The sequence below is a fragment of the Oncorhynchus kisutch genome, linkage group LG23 (genome assembly GCF_002021735.2).
Source record: "Oncorhynchus kisutch isolate 150728-3 linkage group LG23, Okis_V2, whole genome shotgun sequence".
NCBI classification, from domain to species: Eukaryota; Metazoa; Chordata; class Actinopteri; order Salmoniformes; family Salmonidae; genus Oncorhynchus; species Oncorhynchus kisutch.
The window spans coordinates 6,583,268-6,603,679 of record NC_034196.2 but is presented as its reverse complement, the minus strand read 5'-3'; the positions used below and the strand labels follow the sequence as shown (position 1 = coordinate 6,603,679).

At 41.7% G+C, this 20,412-nt stretch overlaps 1 protein-coding gene across 5 annotated transcripts in view; it reads left to right on the top strand.

The window, feature by feature from the left end:
* The window catches only part of LOC109877932 (CBP80/20-dependent translation initiation factor), a 142,339-nt gene that overhangs the window by 59,597 nt on the left and 62,330 nt on the right, over nt 1-20,412 (top strand). For all 5 annotated transcript variants that reach the window (XM_020470165.2, XM_020470168.2, XM_020470167.2 and 2 more), the window contains one exon: nt 129-205. In XM_020470165.2, the coding sequence (XP_020325754.1) occupies nt 129-205 (77 nt within the window). The remainder of the gene's footprint in view (nt 1-128; nt 206-20,412) is intronic.

Genomic DNA, 20,412 nt, shown 5'->3' with positions numbered 1-20,412 from the left:
GTGGGCTAAAGAAAAGATCACTCAGGAATTCAGTTTGTGCATACAATGACCATATAATCTACGCACACACTGTAACTCGCTTTAGATTAAAGTGTTTGCTATGTCTCTCCCTCTCTCTCGCTCTGCAGGGTTTCCCGCCCCTGCCTAACGAAGCTGAGATCGCCCAAACCAAAAAGCTTTTCCGTCGCAGGAGAAACGACCGACGGTAAGCACACAACCACACACACACACACTTTCTCCCCTCCTGGAACGTTGTTGCAACGCTGATGAAACACTAGGCCAGGCCAGAACCCTTAACTCTTCTCTCTAGTCAAAGCAGGAATGCTCCTGGCCCCAGACTCACTTACACACAGGACAGAAAAGGCAGATATATATCATTTTATTTGTTTTTTTACAAATTTCTTCACGTATCTGGTCTGTGTAATGATACTGGCTGTGTCCTAAATGGCATCCTATTACCTTTTTATAGTGCACTACATTTGACCAGAGCCCTATAGGCCCACTATAGGGAATAGGGTGCCATTTGGGATGCAGACACTGTCATCTCCAATCACACTTGACTGTTGATATGAACCTCTGTCTCTCAGTTCTTTTGCTCACTGCAGCGTTCAACGTTCCTTAACTCAATGAAATTAGTTTAATCGTAGTTTAATCTTCTGAAAATGTTTCCGTATGACGTCATTGGAAAGTTCTCCCCGGTTGCTAAGAAACAACTGAGAAAGAAAATATTTGCGTCTCTGACTGAAAGGAGGAAAGTTGAGCCAGAGAGTGAAATGTTAACTTATTTTATATTCTCTTCTATTTATTCCTCTCTTTCTTTATACTATTTAAAAACCAGTGGTAGATAATTGATTCACAGTGATTGTGTGGTTAAATAGCTGTGGTTAGATTATAATATTGCTGAGGCCAGATCACAGTATACTAGTATATACTACAGAGAAACTGGCTGGAAGATATCACAGGTAATGGCTTTGACTTGGGGCCCTGCCTGCCTGCCTGCCTGCCTGCCTGCCTGGCTGGCTGCCTGCCTGGCTGGCTGCCGGGCTGGCTGTGTTTTTGTATTGTTAATATTTACTGAGAGAAAATAATGTTGCCTCTGGCTACAGGGGGAAGGATCAGTTTCTTGTGTGGTTTGCCTTTTATGTCAGTAAGGTACTGCAATTGCATGGTTGTATGGGTTGGAGTATGACAACCAATGGCTATGATTACATTTAGAAGTTTCAGAGAGTAAATAATTAAAAAAATATAGCAGTTCTATTGCTCTATGCTGGACCATATGTGCATACTGGACCATACTTGCTGCAGTGCTGTGGCTTTCAGAGCAGGACTGTAATTACCCTCAGCCAGCTCCAGCCCCGACCACAGAGCAGCACAGAGCCAGGAGTGAATGGAGGTTCAGCCAAGGGGTGGGCCCCATCGCCCCAACCAAGCATTTCCACACACTTGTGTTCATGCACACACGCAAACACACACTCTCAAGCCTGCTCTGCCCCAACACTTCTGTACACACACACATCCAATGCCTGGCCCAGTTCTCTCTACCGCTCTCCTCATTTCCTCCCTTTTTCCTTTCTTTTCTCTCACTCACTACTTTTTCTGGAATGATATAGTCCCTCTCTACATTTTCAGCTATTACGTTCTTCCTTCTGCCTGCTGTCTCTAGAAATACACCCACAATGCATCTCTCTCAGGGCGGGGCCAGAGCCACTTTCTCCCCTCACAGCTCATCGTCAGGCCCAGCTAACGTGCGGTAATAGCGGTGTGTGTGACAGTGAATCGTATTGTGAAAAATGCATCAGTCCCACGCCAGTCCTGCTATTAAAGCAATGCTCCACCATTCATTCCATAAATTAACACAGCTATTACTTGCATTGCTTTCCACCCCCGGGATAGGTAGAGGGAGCGGTACACGCCATATAGGAAGAAAGAAGACTGAAGTGTCATATTCTTATTAACCCTTGTGAGTGGGAGCAGTGCAATAAGCTCAGAGGCATGCAGAGCGAGAGGGAGGCGGAGAGGGAGACCGGGTATAGGTACTAGTGACTGAACACAGAGGTATCATCATTTAATCATTCCAGTCATTTTCTGTTGTCCTCTCCTCCCTCTAGGAGGGAGCCTGACCATTGTAAGAGACAGAATGAGAAGCAGAGAGTGGGACAGAAAGAGCTGTACCTAGAAAAGATTACTTTATAGATTTTGGACATGTCTGCTGTCTTGTGGTGGCGCTAGCTGATTTACTGACTTTTCCCTGTGGTGGCGCTCTCTATTTACTCACTCTACCTCTTTTCTGTCTCTCCTTTTGTCTGTGGCCCTTCTCCTTCTTTCACCCTCTCTCTGACCCTGACTCCCCCTCATCACTTTTCTCCCCTCACTTTCATCTCTTAATTTCTTACTTGCTCTTCTCTCCCTCACTCTCTTGCTCTCCCGCCTCTGTCTCTCTCCCCCTCTCTCGCTGTGATGGATGTGTACTCAGCGTTCTGTACACGATCTGACAGAACCCACTGGGCACACAACGTAATTTCAACATGGATAATTGGGCAATATTTGGTTGATGTTGCTCAATGAGATTACAATTTATATTTACCCACTCAGCCAAAAGTTTGTTGAATTTCCAATGTGTTATCACTATATTTTCAACAATCTAAAATCACAACCACATTCCAATGTCAAATATGATATTTTGTTTATTTACTGTATACAACAGATGAATCTAATAGCAGAACCAAATCACCTGGATTGTAGTTGAGATTGCATTAAAAGTACATGGTGCAAGTGATCAATGCCGTTCAAGATTCTGCGCGATTCTTCTGATTGCAGAAATTGTGAAGATAGGTCACCGCAGGTCTGTGGATATCTTAAATATGCATGCTTTCATGATTACATTACATAATAATACATTTATACTGTAGTTATAGTAACCTCAAAATCCGTGAATCTTGCTTCCATTCAGCCACGAGCATTAGTGAGGTCAGGCACTGATGTTGGACGATTAGGCCCGCAGTCTGAGTTCCAATTCATCCCAAAGGTGTTCGATGGTGTTGAGTTCAGGGCTCTGTGCAGGCCAGTCAAGTTCTTCCATACCAATCTCGGCAAACCATTTCTGTATGGACTTTGCTTTGTGCGAGGAGGCATTGTCATGCTGAAACAGGAAAGGGCCTTACACAAACTGTTGCCACAAAGTTGGAAGCACAGAATTGTTCTAGAATGTCTAGAATGTATGCTGTAGAGTTAATATTTCCCTTCACTGGAACTATGGTGCCTTGCCGGAACCATGAAAAACAGCTCCAGACCATTATTACTCTTCCACCAAACTTTACCGTTGGCACTATGCATTTGGGCAGGTAGCGTTCTTCTGGCATCCGCCAAACCCAGATTCGTCTGACTGGTTGCCAGATAGCGAAGCGTGATTAATCACTCCAGAGAACGTGTTTCCACTGCTCCAGAGTCCAATGGCGTCAGGCTTTACATCACTCCAGCCGAAAGTTGGCGTTGCGCATGGTGACAAACTGACTTGTTGGAAAGGTGGCATCCTATGACAGTGCCATGTTGAAAATCACTGAGCTCTTCAGTAAGGACATTATACTGCCAATGTATGTCTATGGAGATTGGCTGTGTGCTCGATGTTATACACTTGTCAGCAATGGGTGTAGCTGAATCCACTAATTTAAAGTGGTGTCCACATACTTTTCAATGTGTGTATAGGCCTATATAGCATCATTGATACAGTATATGATTGATATAGTATGGTCACATTTAATTTGCTCTGTAAAACCTACACTTTGGAATGACTTCGATAGTGATAGTTTTTTGTTGTTTATACTGAACAAATTTGTTGACATCCCTGTTAGTGAGCATTTCTCCTTTGCCAAGATAACCCATCCACCTGACAGGTGTGGCATATCAAGAAGCTGCTTAAACAGCACAATCATTACACAGGTTCACCTTGTGCTGGGGACAATAAAAGGCCACTCTAAAATGTGAAGTTTTCTTATACAACACAATGCCACAGATGTCTCAAGTTTTTATGGAGTGTGCAGTTGGCATGTTGACTGCAGGAATGTCCACCAGAGCTGTTGCCAGACAATTGAATGTGCATTTTTCTACCATAAACTACGTCCAATGTCATTTTAGAGAATTTGTCAGTACTTCCAACCAGCCTCGCAATCTCAGACCATGTGTAACCTGTGTTTGGGTAAAAAACTAAATCTGAGTGGGTGGGCCTATGGCCTCCCAAACCCACCCAGTCATTTGAAATCCATAGATTAGGACCCAATGAATTTTTTTTTATTGACTGTTTTCCCTAAATGAACTGTAACTCAGTAAAATCTTTGAAATTGTTGCCTTTTACATTTATATTTTTGTTCAGTATAGTTTTTAAATTGATCTCTCAAAAATCATTCTCACCATAGCACATTGGTAATAGTCAGTGACCAACAGGCTGACTACACCGCTTGCGTCGCGTGCGCTGCAAAATATATTTAGAAATCTATGCTATTCAATTATTGCACCCACAATGCTCGCACGCGCCAACGAGCGTCTGCGTTGCCACGGGCTAAAATAGAAGTCAGTTCTATTTCTGACGCAGATCGCGCGGCAAGTCATGCCTCTCCCAACTCATTGGTTTATAGAAGCCGGTACCCACGTTGCCATCTCCTAATTGGTTATACCCGCGTGGGTGACTGAAAGACGAACAAGGTCAGTGCCGGTAAAGCACTTAATTTATGAAATGCCAATCGCATTATAAAGTCGAAGAAAAAGGCCTGGAAGGAGGAGAGATGACTAGAAACGATTCGGTTCACCGTTTTATGTGTGGATTAATTGTCGGAGTAGAGGACCTTGTGCCTTTTCAGGTAAAATAACAACTCAATGTTTATATCCCAGGACAAATTATCTAGCAACAGCAAGCTAGCTAAAAAATTGGCATACATGTTTAATGCTTTTCGACCTGTCCCCAAATTAATATGATTGGTTCAGAGTTTGTTTTGATGTGTTAACCTGCTTGTTGTGATCGCGTTTGGTGTGGGGGGGACAAAATACATGCAGCGATTTATGCAACGATGGCGCACGCACGCACGGTTTGGGTTCCGTGTAAGCCAAGGGTAATCCTAGATCAGTGGTTCCCAAACTTTTTATAGTCCCGTACCCTTCAAACATTCAACCTCCAGCTGCGTACCCCCTCTATCACCAGAGTCAGCGCACACTCAAATGTTTTTTTTTTTGCCATCATTGTAAGCCTGCCACACACACACACTATACGATACATTTATTAACCTCTCTAGGGTATGTGGGCTAGGGTCCCACCTGGCCAACATCCGGTGAGATTGCAGAGCGGCAAATTCAAATACAGAAATACTCATTATAAAAATTCAGAAAATATACAACCGTTTTACATAGGTTTAAAGATTGAAACCAACCACGGTGTCAGATTTCAAAAATGCTTTACGGCGAAAGCATACCTTACGATTATTTGAGAACATAGCCCAGCAGACAAATCATTACAAACCAGTAACCAGCCAAGTAGAAGAGTTACACAAGTCAGAAATAGAGATCAAATTAATCACTTACCTTTGATGATCTTCATATGATTGCACTCAGAAGACATTCAATAAACGTTCCTTTTGTTCGATAAAGTCTCTCTTAATATCTGAAAACCTCCGTTTTGTTCGCCTGTTTTCTTCAGTAATCCACAGGCTCAAACGCAGTCACAACAGGCAGACAAAAAAATCCAAATTGTATCCATAAAGTTCATAGAAACATGTCAAACGATGTTTATATTCTATCCTCGGATTGTTTTTAGCCTAAATAATCGATAATATTTCAACCGGACAATAACGTCGTCAATATAAAAGGTCAACAAGAAAGGCACTCTCTCGGTCGCGCGCATGAAAAAGCTCTGTGACACGGCAGGGTCTACTCATTCAGACTGCTCTTACTCCCTAATTTTTCAGAATACAATCCTTAAACAATTTCTAAAGACTGTTGACATCTAGTGGAAGGCATAGGAACTGCAATTTAAGTCCTAAGTCAATGGATACTGTAATGGCATTGAATAGAAAACTACAACAACAACAACAAAAATTCCTGAATGGATTTTTCTCAGGTTTTTTCGCCTGCCAAATCAGCTCTGTTATACTCACAGACATTACTTTAACAGTTTTTTCGAAACTTTATAGTGTTTTCTATCTATCCAAATCTACTATTTATATGCATATCCTATCTTCTGGGCCTGAGTAGAAGGCAGTTTAATTTGGGCACGCTTTTCAAAATTCTAAATGCTGCCCCCTACCCTAGAGAAGTTAAACATAAGAATGAATGTGAGTTTTTGTCACAACCCGGCTCCTGGGAAGTGACAAAGAACTCTTATAGGACCAGGGCACAAATAATAATATAATAATCAATCATTTTTCTCTTTATTTAGCCATTTTACATATAAAACCTTATTTGTTAATGAGAAGGGTGTGCTTGAAAGGATGCACATAACTGTTCTGTTCCTGTATTTCGAATCCACTCTCACATAGGTACGTGGTTGCAAAGGGCATCAGTATCTTAACAGCGCGATTTGCCAAGGCAGGATACTCTGAGCACAGCCCAATCCAGAAATCTGGCAGTGGCTTCTGATTAAATACAATTTTCCCAGAACAGCTTGTTGCAATTTCGATGAGGCTCTCTTTTTCAAATATCGGTAAGTGGACTGGAGGCAGGGCATGAAAGGGATAACGAATCCAGTTTGTGTCATCCGTTTCGGGAAAGTACATGCGTAGTTGCGCACCCAACTCAGGTGCTTCGCTATATCACATTTTACATTATCTGTAAGCTTGAATTCATTTACACACAAAAAAGAATGCAATGATGGAAAGACCTGTGTGTTGTCCTTGTTAATGCAGACAGAGAAGAGCCCCAACTTCTTAATCATAGCCTCAATTTTGTCCCACACGTTGAATATGGTTGCGGAGAGTCCCTGTAATCCTATCAGATAGGGGGAGAAAAAACATCACCCAGATAGGCCAGTCGTGTGAGAACCTCGTCATCATGCAAGTGGTCAGACAAGTGAACATTATGGTCAGTAAAGAAAACTTTAAGCTCGTCTCTCAATTAAAAAAAAAAAAAACGTGTCAATACTTTGCCCCTTGATAACCGCCGCACTCTGTATGTTGTAAAAGCGTTACATGGTCAGTCCTAAGTTTCTTGGCCCATAACATTACATAGTGCAGAAAATACATGAGAGTTCAGGTGCCTTGCTTTAACAAGTTAACCATTTTCACTGTAGTTTCCAAAACGTCTTTCAAGCTGTCAGGCATTCCTTTGGCAGCAAGAGCCTCTCAGTGGATACTGCAGTGTACCCAAGTGGCGTTGGGAGCAACTGCTTGCACGCGCGTTACCACTCCACTATGTCTCCCTGTCATGGCTTTTGCACCATCAGTACAAATACCAACACATCATGACCACCAAAGTCAATTTGATGTCACAAAGCTGTCCTGGTTTGCAGAAGAGGATGTCTTCCATAATCAACCCCCCATAATTGTAACGGACATATACCAGGAGCTGTGCCAGGCCCGCCACGTCTGTTGACTCATCCAGCTGTAATGCATAGAATTCACTGGCTTGTATGCGAAGCAGTAATTGTTTCAAAACATCTCCTGCCATGTCACTGATGTATCGGGAAACAGTGTTGTTTGATGAAGACATTGTCTGTAGTGTTTTTGGCCTTTTCCCCCAGTGTTGTCCCAGCCATATCTGCAGCAGCAGGAATAATTAAGTCCTCCACAATAGTATGGGGCTTGCCTGTCCTAGCCATTCAATAGCTCACCATATAAGATGCTTCTAGCCCCTTCTTATTAATGGTATCTGTTGTGTTTATACATGTCTTATTACTTGACAGTCATCTTAATTCTCACTCAAACTCCCATGGCTTATTTTTCAAATTGGCATGTTTTATTTCTAAATGTCTGTGGAGATTGAAGTTTTCATCGAGTTGTGAGATATTACTTTTGCACATACACTACCGTTCAAAAGTTTGGTGTCACTTAGAAATGTCCTTGTTTTTGAAACACGTCCTGGATTCGCCTCTTCACTGTTGACATTGAGACTGGGGTTTTGCGGGTACTATTTAATGAAGCTCCCAGTTGAGGACTTGTTGAGGTCTGTTTCTCAAACATGGCACTCTAATGTACTTGTCCTCATGCTCAGTTGTGCACCGGGGTCTCCCGCGCCTCTTTCTATTCTGGTTAGTGCCAGTTTGCACTGTTCTGTGATTGGAGTAGTACACAGCCTATGAGATCTTCAGTTTCTTGGCAATTTATCGCATGGAATAGCCTTCATTTCTCAGAACAAGAATTAACAGACAAGTTTCAGAAGAAAGTACTTTGTTTTCTGGCCATTTTGAGCCTGTAATCGAACCCACAAATGCTGATGCTCCAGATACTCAACTAGTCTAAAGGTGGACAGTTTTATTGCTTCTTTAATCAACCGTTTTCAGCTGTGCTAACATTATTGCAAAAGGGTTTTCTAATGATCAATTAGCCTTTTAAAATGATAAATCTTGGATTAGCTAACACAACGTGCCATTGGAACACAGGAGTGATGGTTGCTGATAATGGGCCTCTGTACGCCTATATAGATATTCCATAAAAAAATCTGCTGTTTCCAGCTACAATAGTCATTTACCACATTACCAATGTCAACACTGTATTTATGATAAGATTTTGTTATTTTAATGGACAAAAAAATGAGCTTTTCTTTCAAAAACTGTGACCCCAAACTTTTGAACGGTTGTGTATAACACACTGTGGCTGAAAGGCACAACACCCAATATTAGTGAATGACAAATCAATGTAGTTCTCATCATATTTGCGCCTCTTTGATGGTCCAACGTCGCTGTCTGTTCGGTGCTTTCCCGGGTTAGGGGGCAGTAGCGCTTCGGCTGCATCAAATTCACAACTGTCAGTGTCTGTGCTTGCTGGTCTAACAACAAATGTAGAATTACGGATGTTAGCATTGGATGTGCTCATGGAAGCAGAACAACTTGGTGCAGGTGTAGTACTGCTGGTAGTAGAAGTACTACTAATCTCTATGGACATGGGCCTTACTTTTTTTTAACCATTTATCAATTTTCGAGCAAACGGAATGCGCAGCAGCTACGTTTGGCTCCATACGGACTGTTAGTGGATTTCCCGCGAGAGAGTAACGGTTAATGTGATTGGATGTAAATTTTTTGACGAGGCTACCTGTATTTGACATTAGTGTTCAGCGAAATAACAACACAGATGGTTTTAATTTTATTTTTGGCAGTAAAACGAGGCTACTCGGGCGCGGGAAAAAACCTCACCCAAATGTATAGCCCCGTTGGAAAATATAAATGGACTGTTTGAAAATGTGAAGAAATATTATATATACATTTTTTTTCAATGTGAATCACTTTTATTTGGCGTACCCCGACGGCATTGCACTTACTTGGGAATACCAGCTTTAGATACAATTGATGTTGGAAGTTAACATAAACTATAGTTTTGGCAAGTCTGTTAGGACATCTACTGTTTGCATTGCAAAAGCCATTTTTCCAACTATTGTTTACGGACAGATAATTTCACATATAATTCACTATCACAATTCTAGTGGGTCAGATGTTTATATACACTAAATTGACTGTGCCTTTAAACAGCTTGGAAAATTCCAGAAAATGATGTCATGGCTTTAGAAGCTTCTGATAGGCTAATTGACATCATTTGAGTCAATTGGAGGTGTACCTGTGGATTTATTTCAAGGCCTACCTTCAAACTCAGTGCCTCTTTGCTTGACATCATGGGAAAATCAAAAGAAATCAGCCATGACCTCAGAAAAACAATTGTAGACCTCCACAAGTCTGGTTCATCCTTGGGAGCAATTTCCAAATGGCTGAAGGTACCACGTCCATCTGTATAAACACCATGGGACCACGCAGCCGTCATACCTCTCAGGAAGGAGACGCGTTCGTTCTGTCTCCTAGAGATGAACGTACTTTGGTGTGAAAAGTGCAAATCAATCCCGAACAACAATCAATCCTGAACAACAATTTGCAAAGGACCTTGTGAAGATGCTGGAGGAAACGGGTACAAAAATATCTATATCCACAGTAGAACAAGTCCTATATCGACATCTGAAAAGCTGCTCAGCAAGGAAGAAACCACTGCTCCAAATCCGCCATTACAAAAAGCCAGACTATGGTTTGCAACTGCACATGGGGACAAAGATCGTACTTTTTGGAGAAATGTCCTCCAGTCTGATGAAACTAAAATATAACTGTTTGGCCATAATGACCATCATTATGTTTGGAGGAAAAGGGGGGAGGCTTGCAAGCCAAAGAACACCATCCCAACCGTGAAGCACGGGGGTGGCAACATCATGTTGTGGGGTTGCTCTGCTGCAGGGGGGACTGGTGCACTTCACAAAATAGATGGCATCACGAGGTAGACATCAGTCAGGAAGTTGAAGCTTGTTCGCAAATGGGTCTTCCAGATGGACAATGACTCCAAGCATACTTCCAAAGTTGCGGCAAAATTGCTTAAGGACAACAAAGTCAAGATATTTGAGTGGCCATCACAAAGCCCTGACCTCAATCCTATAGAAAATTTGTGGGCAGAATTGAAAAGGCGTGTGTGAGCAAGGAGGCTTATAAACCTGACTCAGTTACACCAGCTCTGTCAGGAGGAATGGGACAAAATTCACCAAACTTATTGTGGGAAGCTTGTGGAAGGCTACCCGAAATGTTTGACCCAAGTTAAACAATTTAAAGGCAATGCTACCAAATACTAATAGAGTGTATGTAAACTTCTGACCCACTGGGAATGTGAAGAAAGAAATAAAAGCTGAAATAAATCATTCTCTCTAGTATTATTCTGACATTTCACATTCTTAAAATAAAGACAGGGAAGTTTTAAATGTCAGGAATTGTGAAAAACTGAGTTTAAATGCATTTTGCTAAGGTGTGTGTAAACGTCCGACTTCAACTTAAGATAAATTTTCCAGTAGGATATACTACCCGGCTTATTGTTCTTTTTTCTGATAGTGGATATAACGTTGATCATCTGACGTTGTTCAACATATTTTATACAAGGTTTGTCTATGTTGAAATTTGCTAACCAATGATAACATAACTTGTGGTTGAAATTTCAACCTCAAAACAAAAGTGACTTTTTTCAAGTCCAATGTATTTTCCAGAGATTCCACATCACAATACTTTACAAGTTACATTAAAACAATGTTGATTCAACCAGTTTGTGCCCAGTGGGAAAGAGCTCTACTCTGTTTTTTCTGCACTGCTGTGCGTGTGTGAGCGCACGCGCCTGCGCTGCTGGCACGGAGGACACTGCGGTCTTGTTTGTCAGTTTTCTCGCTTAAGGACAAATCTTTCCCCTGGCAGGAACACCTTGCTGCAGAATCACATGAGGCAATACTCCAGCTAGAGTTACACACATACACACACACACTATCTCCTGTATAGAGTTACACACACACATACACACACACACACTATCTCCTGTATAGAGTTACACACACACATACACACACACTCTCCTGTATAGAGTTACACACACACATACACACACACACACACACACTATCTCCTGTATAGAGTTACACACACACATACACACACACACACACTATCTCCTGTATAGAGTTACACACACACATACACACACACACACTATCTCCTGTATAGAGATACACACACACACACTATCTCCTGTATAAATACTGTATAGGTGATCACAGCCAATACGGGAAACATAAATCATTACTAATCTGGGAATATACCACCAGAGAAATGGCCATAATTGTCCATTAAACCAATAGATCAGTGTTTATATCAGTAGTCGATCTCTCCAGCAGCATCTCTGCATCAAATGGCTCCCTATTTGATGCACTACCATAGAGCTCTGGTATAGGGAATAGGGTAGCGTTTGTCACATGCGCCGAATTCAATGGGTGTAGACCTTACAGTGAAATGCTTACTTGACCAACAATGCCGTTTTAAAAAATACACCAAAAACAATATGAATAAGAAATGAAAGTAACAAATAATTAAAGAGCAGCAGTAAAAAAAAAAATATTAAAAAAAATATATATATATATATTTCACCTTTTATTTAACCAGGTAGGCAAGTTGAGAACAAGTTCTCATTTACAATTGCGACCTGGCCAAGATGAAGCAAAGCAGTTTGACACATACAACAACACATAGTTACACATGGAGTAAAACAAACATACAGTCAATAATACAGTAGAAAATAAGTCTATATACGATGTGAGCAAATGAGGTGAGATAAGGGAGGTAAAGGCAAAAAAAAGGCCATGGTGGCGAAGTGAATACAATATAGCAAGTAAAACACTGGAATGGTAGATTTGCAGTGGAAGAATGTGCAAAGTATAAATACAAATAATGGGCTGCAAAGGAGCAAAATAAATAAATACAGTAGGGGAAGAGGTAGTTTGGGCTAAATTATAGATGGGCTATGTACAGGTACAGTAATATGTGAGCTGCTCTGACAGCTGGTGGTTAAAGCTATGAGGGTGATAAGTGTTTCCAGTTTCAGAGATTTTTGTAGTTCATTCCAGTCATTGGCAGCATAAATAACGATAGTGGGGCTATATACAGGGGGTAATAATGATAGCGAGGCTATATACAGGGGGTACCGGTACAGAGTCAATGGTTAGTCGAGGTAATTGAGGTAATATGTACATGTAGGTAGAGTTATTAAAGTGACTATGCATGGATAATAACTAGAGAGTAGCAGCAGGACAAAAGAGGGGGAGGGGCAATGCAAATAGTCTGTGGCCATTTGATTAGATGTTCAGGGGTCTTATGGCTTGGGGGTAGAAGCTGTTTAGAAGCCTCTTGGACCTAGACTTGGCGCTACGGTACTGCTTGCCGTGCGGTAGCAAAGAGAACAGTCCATGACTAGGGTGGCTGGAGTATTTGACCATTTTTAGGGCCTTCCTCTGACACCGCCTGGTATAGAGGTCCTGGATGGCAGAAAGGTCTGTAGTGCCTTGCGGTCAGAGGCCGAGTGGTTGCCATACCAGGCAGTGATGCAACCTGCTCTCAATGGTGCAGCTGTAGAACCTTTTGAGGATCTGGGGACCCATGCCAAATCTTTTCAGTCTCCTGAGGGGGATCGGTTTTGTTGTGCCCTCTTCACGATTGTCTTGGTGTGCTTGGACCATGTTTGTTTGTTGGTGATGTGTACACCAAAGAACTTGAAGCTGTCAACCTGCTCCACTACAGCCCCGTCGATGAGAATGGGGGAGTGCTTGGTCCTCCTTTTCCTGTATGTCCACAATCATCTCCTTTTGTCCTGGCACCACACGGCCAGGTCTCTGACCTCCTCCCTATAGGCTGTCTCGTCTTTGTCGGTGATCAGGCCTACCACTGATGTGTCATCGGCAAACTTAATGATGGTGTTGGAGTCGTGCCTGGCTGTGCAGTCATGAGTGAACAGGGAGTACAGTAGGGGACTGAGCATGCACCCGTGTTGAAGATCAGCGTGGCAGATGTGTTGTTATCTACCCTTACCTCCTGGGGGCGGCCCGTCAGGAAGTCCAGGATCCATTTGCAGAGGGAGGTGTTTAGACCCAGGGTCCTTAGCTTAGTGATGAGCTTTGTGGGCACTATGGTGTTGAAAGCTAAGCTATAGTCAATGAATAGCATTTTCACAAAGGTGTTCCTTTTGTCCAGGTGGGAAAGGGCCGTGTGGAGTGCAATCGAGATTGCATCATCTGTGGATCTGTTAGGGCGGTATGCAAATTGGAGTAGGTCTAGGGTTTCTGGGATAATGGTGTTGATGTGAGCCAAGACCAGCCTTTCAAAGCACTTCATGGCTACAGATGTGAGTGCTACGGGTCTGTAGTCATTTAAGCTGGTTACCTTAGTGTTCTTGGGCACAGTGTTACTTGCCTCGAAGCGAGCATAGAAGTAATTTAGCTCGTCTAGTAGGCTCTCGTCTGTAATAGTTTGCAAGCCCTGCCACATCCGACACGTCGGAGCTGGTGTTGTACGATTCAATCATATTCCTGTATTGACACTTTTCCTGTTTGATGGTTCGTCGGAGGGCATAGCAGGATTTCTTATAAGCTTCCGAGTCCTGCTCCTTGAAAGTGGCAGCTCTACCCTTTAGCTCAGTGTGGATGTTGCCCGTAATCCATGGCTTCTGGTTGGGGTATGTATGTACAGTCACCATGGGTACGATGTCATCAATGCACTTATTGATGAAGCCAGTGACTAATGTGGTGTACTCCTCAATGCCATCGGAAGAATCCCGGAACATATTCCAGTCTGTGTTAGCAAAACTACTGACTACTTTTTATTGACCGAGTCACTGGTGCTTCCTGCTTAAATGTTTTATTGTAAGCAGGAATCAGGAGGATAGAATTATGGTCAGATTTGCAAAATGGAGGGTGGGGGAGAGCTTTGTACGCGTCTCTGTGTGTGGAGTAAAGGTGGTCTAGAGTTTTATTTATAAAAATTTTCCCCTGTGGTTGCGCATTTAACATGCTTGTAGAAGTTTGGTTAAATGGATTTAAGTTTCCCTGCATTAAAGTCCACGGCCACTAGGAGCGCTGCCTCTGGATGAGTGTCTTACTGTTTGCTTATGGCCTTATACAGCTCATTGAGTGCAGTCTTAGTGCCAGCATCGGTCTGTGGTATGTAGACCGCTATGAAAAATACAGATCAACTCTCTAGGTGTGGTCTACAGCCTCAGGAAAGCAAAACCTTGAGACTTCCTTAGATATCGTGCACCAGCTGTTGTTTACAAATATACAGTGCCTTGCAAAAGTATTAGGCCCCCTTGAACTTTGACCTTTTGCCACATTTCAGGCTTCAAACATAAAGATATAAAACTGTATTTTTTTGTGAAGAATCAACAACAAGTGGGACACAATCATGAAGTGGAACGACATTTATTGGATATTTCAAACTTTTTTAACAAATCAAAAACGCAGAATTATTCAGCCCCCTTAAGTTAATACTTTGTAGCGCCACCTTTTGCTACGATTACAGCTGTAAGTCGCTTGGGGTATGTCTCTATCAGTTTTGCACATCGAGAGACTGACATTTTTTCCCATTCCTCCTTGCAAAACAGCTCGAGCTCAGTGAGGTTGGATGGAGAGCATTTGTGAACAGCAGTTTTCAGTTCTTTCCACAGATTCTCGATTGGATTCAGGTCTGGACTTTGACTTGGCCATTCTAACACCTGGATATGTTTATTTTTGAACCATTCCATTGTAGATTTTGCTTTATGTTTTGGATCATTGTCTTGTTGGAAGACAAATCTCCGTCCCAGTCTCAGGTCTTTTGCAGACTCCATCAGGTTTTCTTCCAGAATGGTCCTGTATTTGGCTCAATTTTGGTTTCATCTGACCAGAGCACCTTCTTCCACATGTTTGGTGTGTCTCCCAGGTGGCTTGTGGCAAACTTTAAACGACACTTTTTATGGATATCTTTAAGAAATAGCTTTCTTCTTGCCACTCTTCCATAAAGGCCAGATTTGTGCAATATACGACTGATTGTTGTCCTATGGACAGAGTCTCCCACCTCAGCTGTAGATCTCTGCAGTTCATCCAGAGTGATCATGGGCCTCTTGGCTGCATCTCTGATCAGTCTTCTCCTTGTATGAGCTGAAAGTTTAGAGGGACGGCCAGGTCTTGGTAGATTTGCAGTGTTCTGATACTCCTTCCATTTCAATATTATCGCTTGCACAGTGCTCCTTGGGATGTTTAAAGCTTGGGAAATCTTTTTGTATCCAAATCCGTCTTTAAACTTCTTCACAACAGTATCTCGAACCTGCCTGGTGTGTTCCTTGTTCTTCATGATGCTCTCTGCGCTTTTAACGGACCTCTGAGACTATCACAGTGCAGGTGCATTTATACGGAGACTTGATTACACACAGGTGGATTGTATTTATCATCATTAGTCATTTAGGTCAACATTGGATCATTCAGAGATCCTCACTGAACTTCTGGAGAGAGTTTGCTGCACTGAAAGTAAAGGGGCTGAATAATATTGCACGCCCAATTTTTCAGTTTTTGATTTGTTAAAAAAGTTTGAAATATCCAATAAATGTCGTTCCACTTCATGATTGTGTCCCACTTGTTGTTGATTCTTCACAAAAAAAATACAGTTTTATATCTTTATGTTTGAAGCCTGAAATGTGGCAAAAGGTCGCAAAGTTCAAGGGGGCCAAATACTTTCGCAAGGCACTGTACATAGACCGGCACCGCTTGTCTTACCAGAGGCTGCTGTTCTCTCCTGCCGATACAGTGTATAACCCACCAGCTGTATGTTATTCATGTCTTCGTTCAGCCACGACTCCGTGAAACATAAGATATTACAGTTTTTAATGTCCCATTTAATCTTAATCTTGCTCGTAGGTCATCGATTTTATTTTCATGTGACACCATTCTTTCCTATGAGAAGCTCAATAGCGCATTAAAACTAAGTTAAGTCTGTTCAGATGCCGTCTTATGGAGACATAGCGTGCAGTTTTTGCAACTCCAGGAAGTGACGTTGCAGGCTTGTTCGGCGCTGCCTCCTCTCATTGAGTAACTCAAGTTGAAGGTCGACCAGGGTATTGTAGGCTGCCATTAGCAACCAAATTATCCTTGTAACTTCTTATGAATGCGAATTTTTAAGTAATCGGTTCAAGGACATACGTCTGGTGTATTAGAAGCAGTTATTGGTAACACCAAACTTTTTATTTATTTACATGAAGATTGACCACAAAGGCTGCCAGTTTTCCATTCAATATAATGGGGATCCTGTTTTCTGCTAACAATGCCTTCTGTACCGCGTTCAGCCTTGAACTTCAGCGGCTTCAATGAGAGTGGGCAGTGGTTCTCCCCTGTATCAAACACACTAATCCTCATCACTATACATAAACATGTGTATGTCGTGTGCACTATCCATGATTGTGTACACCTCAATGTGATAAGGTATATTCATCTCCCTTTCAGAATGACTTATGTATATGTTATGTCTCAAGTCGAGGGTGGTGGGAATGTAGATTATTTATTTAAATTTATAGGATTTGTTGCTGTGCTTTTGAAGGAGAATGGCACTCCTATCTTCTCTCTCACACACGCACACATACATAATGCCTGCCTATTTTGAATGTCTCTGCTACAGCTTCTCAGACATGTCAAGTTATTTGGCTCTGAACCTTTCAGTGTGCAGTCCTAGGCCTAGCTAGTTAGACATCCATCAGTTAACCCTACCCTCCAGATGAGGAACATGCACACGATCCATTTACTCAAATGCTTATAACGAGAGATCTCATTGCTAATTCACACTATTAAGAAGTGGATTTTATAAACGATCATTTGCACACAGCACACAGTAAACACACAGACATGCATCTGTACTGAACAAAAATATAAACGCAACATGCAAAAGGCAACCATTTTCAATGATTTTACTGATTAAACAGTTCATATAAAGAGAATCAACCAATTTTGAAATTAATTAATTAAGCCCTAATCTATGGATTTCACATGACTGGGCAGGGGTGCAGCTATTGGTGGGCCTGGGAGTGCATAGGCCCACCCACTGGGGAGCCAGGACCTTCTCCCAACAAAGGGCTTTTTTTCAGATTGACGTACTTCCAAATTCTCTAAAACAATTTTGGAGGTGACTTATGGTAGAGAAATTAACATAAAATTATCTGGCAACGGCTATGTTAGAAATTCCTGCATTCAACATGCCAATTGCACGCTCCCTCAACCTGAGACATCTGTTGCATTGTGTTGTGACAAAACGGCACATTTTGTAGTGGCCTTTTATTGCCCCCAGCACAAGGTGCACCTTTGTAATGGTCATGCTGTTTAATCAGCTTCTTGATATGCCACACCTGTCAGGTGGATGGATTATCTTAGCAAAAGAGAAATGCTCACTAACGGATGTGAACAAGTTTGCACAACATTTGAGAAAAAATAAGCTTTTTGTGCAAATGGAACATTTCTGTTATCTTTTATTTCAATTCATGAAACATGGAAACGATCTTTACATGTTGTGTTTATATTTTTCAGTATAGATATACAGATGTAATTTGTTCCTGATTTTTTGCAAGAACGAAACAACTCATGCGTACACTACTGTATATTTCAAAATGAATCACGTCACAGGACATTAACATGGAAAAACGCAAGCGCACAGACACCCTGTTCTTAACAATGTCTCTGCTGAAAAGCTTTATTTGCTTGCTTGTTGTCAGTGGAAGGAAGCTGCCGTGGATTGCAGAGGGGGGAGGGGCTACTAAGGCAGCTACGGCTGCTGTCTGAAAGGAGGGAGAAACACACACACGTTTTGAATTTAGCCAACACGGCAACTGGGTAGAAATTAGACCTGATTTACAGGAATGCACTTCTTACTGCCTCGATTCAGGGAACATGTTTAATCTTTCCCACTGGAACGTTTCAGAATGGTTCAGAGAGTCAATACTCCTGAGGGCTTCTGCCTAACCTCTCACTGACTACAGGGAAGGCCTTTTTATATGGACTGATTACTTGGGATGGGTTAGCTGGAAGGGGATATTCTCTTGACAATCGAAGAGTCATATAGTAGATTGAGAAAAACAACAGCAGGGCTGGCTTTGGAGTGTAGCCATTTTATGTCAAATTAGCAATTCGCCAAGCAAGCACACTTCTTATAACCCCCGCCCTGCCTTATAACCCCCGCCCTGCCTTATAACCCCCGCCCTGCCTTTGCCCAAGACACTAACCAAGCCGCAGTCAATCTGCCAGCTGTAAACTCATATCCACACACCAAAGCCACTATCAGCCACTTGGTTACTTTGTAGAGTGGGGAAACACTACTGTGTTACTATGTAGTTTTATGGGTTTAAGATGAAGGAATCACACTTTTGACATCCTCTACTTCTAAATGTGTTGAACATAGAATCTGTTCTGTGATTGGTTGATGGTTGGGCATTTATCTGTGTGTGTGTGTTGCATGTGTGCGCTCCAGTTGTCAATGAGTAGAGCTGGCTACCACATGCCAGTCTGTCTGTCTCGCCACCTGGTTTGAATCTTCTGCCTTTCCTCAACTACCAACCAACCGGAATAACCTGAAATGTTTTCTATATAGACACAGATGAGGGCAGATTCACACGCACACACAGATAAATAAACATGCTTGCTGTATTCTGTCTGGAGCCTATGGTCTTTCTATAAACTAGTGTACCAGTGAGGATTTCCTACGCTGGACAACTGGTTACAGCTGTTGCTAAGTCATTGATAAATATCAGCAATTTTTTTTTCACGTCATTACATTAAGATAGCTACAGTACCAGTCAAAAGTTTGGACACTCCTAATCGTTCAAGGGTTTTTCTTTATTTCTACTATTTTCTATATTGTAGAATAATAGTGAAGACATCAAAACTATGAAATAACACATATGGAATCCTTTAGTAACCAAAAGAGTGTTAAACAAATCTAAACATTTTATATTTGAGATTCTTCAAATTAGCCAACCTTTGCCTTTGACAGCTTTGCACACTCTTGGCATTCTCTCAACCAGCTTCATAAGGTAGTTACCTGGAATGCATTTCAATTAATAGGTGTGCCTTGTTAAAAGTTCATTTGTGGAATTTCTATTTGCGACTGCACTTGAAATGTTCGCATTGCCTGACCATGTCTTAAAGTAATTGTGGACTGTTGTTTCTCTTTGCTTATTTGACCTGTTCTTGCCATAATATGGACTTAGTATTATATCAAATAGGGCTATAATTTTGTATACCACCCCTACCTTGTCACAACACAACTGATTGGCTCAAAAGCATTAAGAAGGAAATAAATTCCACAAATTAACTTTTAACAAGGCACACCTGTTAATTGAAATGCATTCCAGGTGACTACCTCATGAAGCTGGTCATCAAGGCAAAGGGTGGCTACTTTGAATAATCTAAAATATATTTGGTTTCTACACAATTCCATATGTTATTTCATAGTTTTGATGTCTTCGCTATTATTCTACAATGTAAAAATAAATAAAGATATATTTTTTTTTTTACAATTAAATGTTTTAAATACAGTAGTCCCTTGAAGTCCTTGAATTTGACATGTTAATGTCTGTATGAACCCTGCTTAAATGATGTATAGTTGTACGCCTATGTTTTATAGATATTTACACTGAGTAAACAAACATTAAGAGCACCTTCCTAATATTGAGTTGCACCCCGTTGGAGCATGGACTCTACAAGGTGTCAATCATTTTTTTGTTTTGTTTAAATGTAACCTTTATTTAACTAGGCAAGTCGGTTAAGAACAAATTATTATTTACAATGACGGCCTCCCCCGGCCAAACCCTAACCTGGATGACCCTGGGCCAATTGTGCCTATGGGGCTCCCAATCAATCGGTTGCGATACAGCCTGGAACCAA